Source organism: Salmo trutta, chromosome 5 (genome assembly GCF_901001165.1).
Source record: "Salmo trutta chromosome 5, fSalTru1.1, whole genome shotgun sequence".
Lineage (NCBI taxonomy): Eukaryota > Metazoa > Chordata > Actinopteri > Salmoniformes > Salmonidae > Salmo > Salmo trutta.
In genome coordinates, this window is record NC_042961.1 from 5,688,064 (window position 1) to 5,695,561 (window position 7,498).

General features: G+C 44.0%; 1 protein-coding gene across 1 annotated transcript in view; it reads right to left on the minus strand.

Moving 5' to 3' along the window:
• Nucleotides 1–7,459, minus strand: part of LOC115193561 (cell division cycle and apoptosis regulator protein 1) — a 38,693-nt gene extending 31,234 nt beyond the window's left edge. Inside the window, exons 1-4 of the mRNA XM_029752295.1 lie at nucleotides 7,391–7,459; nucleotides 6,335–6,498; nucleotides 5,882–6,060; nucleotides 1,744–1,881 (exon numbers count right to left, since the gene is read on the minus strand). Of these exons, the coding sequence (XP_029608155.1) occupies nucleotides 1,744–1,881; nucleotides 5,882–6,060; nucleotides 6,335–6,446 (429 nt within the window). The 5' untranslated portion in view covers nucleotides 6,447–6,498; nucleotides 7,391–7,459. The remainder of the gene's footprint in view (nucleotides 1–1,743; nucleotides 1,882–5,881; nucleotides 6,061–6,334; nucleotides 6,499–7,390) is intronic.
• Between the last annotated feature and the right edge of the window lie 39 nt (nucleotides 7,460–7,498).

Below are 7,498 nucleotides of genomic sequence, written 5' to 3' on the forward strand. Positions count from 1 at the left end.
ACATTTGTGTAACAGGGACTCGTGACAGTAACCATATGAAGATCAAAGGTAAGTGATTAATTTTATTGCTATTTCTGACTTTTGTAATTCCTTTACTTGTGGTTGTAAAATGTTTGTATGCTTTTGTAAGCGGGGCGCTGTCCTCAGATAATCGCATGGTATGCTTTCGCCGTACAGCCTTTTTTAAATCTGACACAGCGGCTGGATTAACAAGAAGTTAATCTTTAAGCCGATGTATAACACTTCAATTTTAATGAATGTTTAATTTGACTATTTCTGTATTTTGAATTTGGCGCTCTGCAATTTCACCGGATGTTGGTCAGGTGGGACGATAGTGTCCCATCTGCCCATAAGAAGTTAAACATGGCATCGTCATAAGATGCCACCTTTCCAAAAAGTCAGTTCATCAAATATCTGCCCTGCTAGAGCTGCCCCGGTTAACTGCAAGTCCTGTTATTGCGAAGTGGAAACGTCTAGGAGCAACAACGGCTGAGCTGCGAAGTGGTAGGCCACACAAGCTAACGGGATGGCCAGGTAAAAAGGGTCTGTCCTCGGTTGCAACACTCACTACCGAGCTCCAAACTGCCTTTGGAAACAACGTTCGCACAATAACTGTTTGTCGGGAGCATCATTAAACGGGTTTCCATGGCCGAGCAGCCGCACACAAACCTAAGATCACCAAGCGCAATGCCAAGCGTCGGCTGGAGTGGTGTAAAGCTAGCCACCATTTGACTCTGGAGCAATGGAAACACGTTCTCTGGAGTGATGAATCACGCTTCACCAGATGCCAGGAGAACGCTACCTGCCCCAATGCATAGAGCCAACTGTAAAGTTTGGTGGAGGAGGAATAATGGTCTGGGGCTGTTTTTCATGGTTCGGACTAGGCCCCTTAGTTCCAGTGAAGGGAAATCTTAACGCTACAGCATACATTGATATTCTAGACAATTCTGGGCTTCCAACTTTGTGGCTGGCCCTTTCCTGTTTCAGCATGACAATGCCCCCGTGCACAAAGCGAGGTCCATACAGAAATGGTTTGTCGATTGGTGTGGAAGAACTTTACTGGCCTGCACAGAGCTCTGACCTCCACCCCATCGAACACCTTTGGGATGAATTGGAACGCTGACTGCAAGCCTGGCCTAATCGCCCATCAGTGCCTGACCTCACTAATGCTCGTGGCTGTATGGAAGCAAGGCCCGGCAGCAATGTTCCAACCCCTAGTGGAAAGCCTTCCCAGAAGAGTGGAGGCTGTTATAGCAGCAACGGGGGAGCAACTCCATATTATTGCCCATGATTTTGGAATGAGATGTTTGACGAGCAGGTGTCCACATACTTTTGGTCACGTAGTGTATTTCATTGAGTAAACAATACATTTTTTGATTGATACATATCAAGCGACCAGCATTAGCAAGGTCTTTTTCAAGATAAGTTGGTGATTCAGAGTTGTACATCAATAATTTGCACCTACAAAAATATATAAAACAAATACTACATTGGACGAGGTCAAAGAGAATAAGAGAGAAAACTGTGCTCCAGTGTCTAGCATATAACAAATCTGATTTAACAAAAACTGAGGCAAATTTATTTTACTTAAGTGAAACCCATTGAGTGAGTGAGTGGTCTACCTGACGTGATATCTACTGGCTGCTCTGGGTTAGAACATTCAGTGTTCTTAAAGTTCTGACACTCTAATTCATTTACAATCCAAGCAACAGTATTTCACTTGGGGTATTGGCTATGTCTCACCTGATGGGGTACATTATAGAGCTGTTGAGGAGGCTGCTGTGGAGGAGGCTGTTGCTGCTGCTGCTGCTGCTGCTGCTGTTGTTGTTGTTGCTGCTGCTGCTGCTGCTGATACTGCTGCAGGGCAGAGTTCATTTGAGACTGAAACAATAGGAGAGACAGAGAAAAACTGAAATACAGGGGCGGCAGGCAGCCTAGCGGTTAAGAGCGTTGGGCCAGCAACCGAAAGGTCGCTGGTTTGAATTTCAGTGTCTGTGCCCTTGAGCAAAGCACTTAACCCGAATTGCTCCTGTAAGTCGCTATGGATAAGAGCATCTGCTAAATGACTAAAATGTACATGTAAAATGTTGATGCTCTGTCTGGATAGACAGACTCAAGAGCGTAAGGTACGACTCTGATGTGACAGGTGATACATCGACAAAGACACTAGCTAGTCTAAATGTGTCAGCTTTTTCTTTTGAATTAAATTTCAGGAAATGGCCCTTGAGTTATGTTGCAGTTAATATGAGTGATGTCAATTTAAAGGGAAGACTATTTACTGAACAGTTAAGTGACTCCATGCTCAACTATATGTGATTCCAAGACGGCGTAGCAGTCAGGCGTCTTTGTCTTGTCCCGTGTATATATCTTTTCATATCTTTTTTCTTCGCAAATTTTTTGTATATTTTTCTTAACATCAACTTCCAACATACTCTCCTGCAACCCGCCTCACCCAATGTGGTATGGATCTGCTATTTTCTTTACTTTAGAACCGGAACCCCCAACAGAAGCTAGCCAGCAAACTAGCTAGTAATCAGCTAGCGGTCATCAGATAACCTTTAGCCTGGACAACTCCTGCCAGTCTACACAACGAGATTCCACCCAGAACATATCTGACTTCTTTCTCTCCATATCTCCGGATTCCTACCGCAAGCTCTGAACCTTTACACCTGGATCATCGCAGCTAGCTAGCTACTATCCGAGTTGCTACTCCGGGCTAACGTCTCTGTCCCGAAGCAAGCACCAATTAGCCTGGAGCAAGCCTATGCTAAGCCCATCTCCCGGCTAGCTGAAGAGATCCATCAGCCAGTCCCCTGGGCTACAATACCGATTTTGCCAATTGGCCTGGACCCCTTTTATTGCCGATACGGAGCCCCGCCGATCCACCACGACTGGACTACAGACGTAATCCGCCCGAGGTTTTTTTTCAACAGGCTCCTCCGTTGCGACGTCCCTCGAATGCCCATCTGCTAGCCGCGGCCCGCTAGCTGTCTAGAGCATACCAGACTGTTAGCTGAAGAGGTCCATCAGCCAATTTCTTGGGCTACTAACCAATTTTTCCAATTGGCGTGGACACTTATACTACATGGATTTCACTAAACCCCTGCTTATCCATCACGACTGGTCTGCCGATGTAACCGCACGAGGGGCTACAACAGACTTCTTCCGTCACAACGTCCCTCTAAGGCCCTTCTGCTAGCCCCGGCTCACTAGCTGTCTGAATCGCCGTGTCTCCAGCCCGCCTAGTTACTCACTGGACCTTATGATCACTTGGCTATGAATGCCTCTCCGTAATGTCAATATGCCTTGTCCACTGCTGTTTTGGTTAGTGATTATTGTCTTATTTCACTGTAGAGCCTCCAGCCCTGCTCAGTATGCCTTAGCTACAGTGGGGGGAAAAAGTATTTAATCGCCCGCGCTGGGACTATTTTACTTTTTGTGTCTGGATTTACGCTTGCGCGTTATGCCTTTGGATAGTGATCTGAACGCAAACAAAACAGAGGTATTTGGACATAAATATGGAGTATTTCGAACAAAAATAACATTTGTTGTGGAAGTAGGAGTCCTGGGAGTGCATTCTGACGAAGATCAGCAAAGGTATGAATATTTGTAATACTAATTCTGAGTTTAGTTGACCCCAGAACTTGAAAAATGTGCTTTCTCCGTAAAGCTATTTTAAAATCTGACACAGCGGTTGCATTAAGGAGAAGTATATCTATAATTCTTTCAATAACGGTTGTAAATTTTATGAGTATTTTTGTAAATTGATGTGCTCATTCACCGGATGTTTTGGTGGGAATACATTTTCTGAACATCACGTGCCAATGTAAAATGGGGTTTTGGGATATAAATATGAACTTTATCGAGCAAAACATACATGTATTGTGTAACATGAAGTCCTATGAGTGCCATCTGATGAAGATCATCAAAGGTTAGTGAATATGTTAGCTGTATTTTTGTTTTTTGTGATGCATGTCCTTGCTTGGAAAATGGCTGTGTGGTTTTTCTTGTGAAGTTTATGTTCTAACATAATCTAATTGTATGCTTTCGCCGTAAAGCCTTTTTGAAATCGGATAATGTGGTTAGATTAACGAGAAGTTTATCTTTAAAATGGTGTAAAATAGTTGATTGTTTGAGAAAATGAAATGTTGAGATTTTTGCTGTTTTGTATTTCGCGCCATGCTATTTCACTGGCTGTTGAATAGTGTGTCCCACGTAGCGTCCCACGTAGCCCATAGAAGTTAACGAACCTCCAGACGAGCTTCCATGCCATACAACTCTCCTTCCGTGGCCTCCAACTGCTCTTAAACGATAGTAAAACTAAATGCATGCTCTTCAACCAATCGCTGCCCGCACCTGCCCGCCCGTCCAGCATCACTACTCTGGACAGTTCTGACTTAGAATGTGGACAACTACAAATACCTATGTGTCTGGCTAGATTGTAAACTCTCCTTCCAGACTCACATTAAGCAACTCCAATCCAAAATTAAATCTAGAATCGGCGTCCTATTTCGCAACAAAGCATCCTTCACTCATGCTGCCAAACATACCCTTGTAAAACTGACTGCCCACCGATCCTTGACTTCGGCGATGTCATTTACAAAATAGCCTCCAACACTCTACTCAGCAAATTGGATGCAGTCTATCACAGTGCCATCCGTTTTGTCACCAAAGCCCCATATGCTACCCACCACTGCGACCTGTATGCTCTCGTTGGCTGGCCCTCGCTTCATATTCGTCGCCAAACCCACTGGCTCCACGTCATCTACAAGTCTTTGCTAGGTAAAGCCCCGCCTTACCTCAGCTCACTGGTCACCATAGCAGCACCCACCCGTAGCACGCGCCCCAGCAGGTATATTTCACTGGTCACCCCCAAAGCCAATTCCTCCTTTGGCCGCCTTTCCATCCAGTTCTCTGCTGCAAATGACTGGAACGAACTGCAAAAATCACTGAAGCTGGAGACTCGTATCTCCCTCACTAACTTTAAGCACCAGCTGTCAGAGCAGCTCACAGATCACTGCACCTGTACATAGCCCATCTGTAAATAGCCCATCCAACTACCTCATCCCTATACTGTTATTTTCGTTGTTGTTGCTCCTTTGCACCCCAGTATCTCTACTTGCACGTTCATCTTCTGCACATCTATCACTCCAGTGCTTAATTGCTAAATTCTAATTATTTCGCCACAATGGCCTATTTATTGCCTTTACCTTCCTTATTTTACCTCATTGACATACACTGTATAGACTTTTTCTATTGTGTTATTGACTATACATTTGTTTATTCCATGTGTAACTCTGTTGTTGTTTGTGTCACACCGCTTTGCTTTATCTTGACCAGGTCACAGTTGTAAATGAGAACTTGTTCTCAGCTTGCCTACCTGGTTAAATAAAGGTGGAGGGGAAAAAATAATAAAAACAAGAGACAAGTGAAGAAAAAAAAAATGGTATTTTGGTCAGACTTTCACTCAGCATCTAAAGTGTTCACACAGGTCTGTCTGATGGTGGGGGATTTTATAAGTTGAATCAGTTCATCACTTCACTCACAAATCAGAACAGGCTTTCCAACAACACATCTTCAAGTCTAGAGAGGTATGGCCTCTCACCAAGCTCTGTAACTCTGTGTCCCAAACCCATTTGTCTGACCCAAGTTATGTTGATCATTGAGAATGTTTCTTCAGTAAACAAAATCAAAAAAGTTTAAGTGAAATTAGCTGTGACCAACCAATGGGGTATCTCTTGGGTTGTGTTTACTTGGCACGAAACCAGAGTTACTACCTGAGCTTATTCAATAACAACAAATGTTATCATATTCTGTTTGAGAATGTTTAGCTACGTTGTGCCTAACTGAACACTGCCCTGCTGATCCTAGTGTAGTTCACCTGTTGCAGCGCTGCAGCGGCGGCAGCTGCGGCTTGCTGCTGCAGGGCTGAAGTCTGCTGGGACAACTGGTAGTTAGCGGCAGCTGATTGGGAGTTGAGGGAGGCTGCAGCCAGGGCTGACTGCTGGGAGTACATAGAGGGAGACGCACCCAAGAGAGATGGCTGCTGCACACCTAGAGCTGCAGGAGAGAGTGGGGTGCGGAATATAGTAATTCAGAAAGAGGATGGAGCGAGAGGAATGGAGTGATAGAAAGACGGGTTGAACGAGAAACAAGAGTACTTTTAACATCGTTGAATGTCCAGTTGACTACTGAGTCTCCTCCATCACAAACTTTGCCAAACAGATCCAAGTCTGAGATGCAGTTTCCATCAAGCGCTGTACCCTCAACCCCACTTTAATTTTATCCCACCAATGAGCACAGAGTATAGTATTCAGCAAGGTGTCAAACTCACAGTGTAGGCTATTGAGGTCCAGGGACTGTCCTGAGTGGCCGGGCTGGGACACCACTGTGGCAGCAAACTGGGCCGCCCACGGAGGGTTCTTCTGTCCCCCAAACTGTGCCATGAGTCAAGGCTCGAGCTTAGGTGTATTGACCGAACCAATTTATGTTAATATCCTGTCAATACAACAGAAAATGGGCCTGTTTAGATAAGGATTCTTCATTTGACATGTACCTTTGCTTTGAACACAAACATTGACAGCTAGCAACAAAAACTATACCAGGAGAAGATTGTTACAGATTTACTTGCAGCTAATAAAATACTCAACTAGCAACACATAACCACGTAGCCGACGACAACAACGTTAGGCCTCTTGACAGCTGCCTCTACTCAGTGGGATAGTAGTGGGACAAGCAACAACGGAATGGGCAAACAAGCAATTCGTTGCAAGCAAAACGTTACAGTAGCTGTTGGCAACTGTAGCTAGCTACTGTTAGTTGGTTAACTAACCGTAACTAACTTAACCCTATAAATAGTACGCCAAATTCATGATATTAATTTTAAAACAATTACTAGAAGTATTATAATTATAATTCACATTCATGAATTTTGCGTACTATTTATTGGGTTACTAGCGAGTTTAGATCCCTGTAGAGTTGAGTAAACGTACGTGTTGCTAAGCTAGCTATGTTAATGCATTTGCTAGACACTTGCCGATATTAGCTAACGTTAGCTACCTGGTTAGCCTTTAGCTATAAATAGCCACAGGCTATTTAGCTAACAACATGTTGTTGGCTTGTTAACGGAGATAAATAGCTAACTTAGCTAGCTATAATGATGACTCGTGCGTTTTGTTTTCAAAGCAACGTTGACCAACGTCGCTAGCTTGAGGCCTAATCAAGGCAAAACACACATAATGCTGTCTGAATGGTAGCAAACAGCATGCTGATGGAAATTCACTTTTTTTCGCCAATAATTGCATTCTGCAGTATCAAAACCATCAGAACTGTACCTGTAAAGTTTTAATTACATTAACGTTACAGAAATAAATTGTCCTCACTGCTTTACCTCTGTCCTGCTCTGTTCAGGCACCGGCGGAGATAGATCCAAAACTGTCAACGCGCATACGTGAGTCAGTGGCGCGCACGCGTATTACATACGGGTACTTTTTTTTTA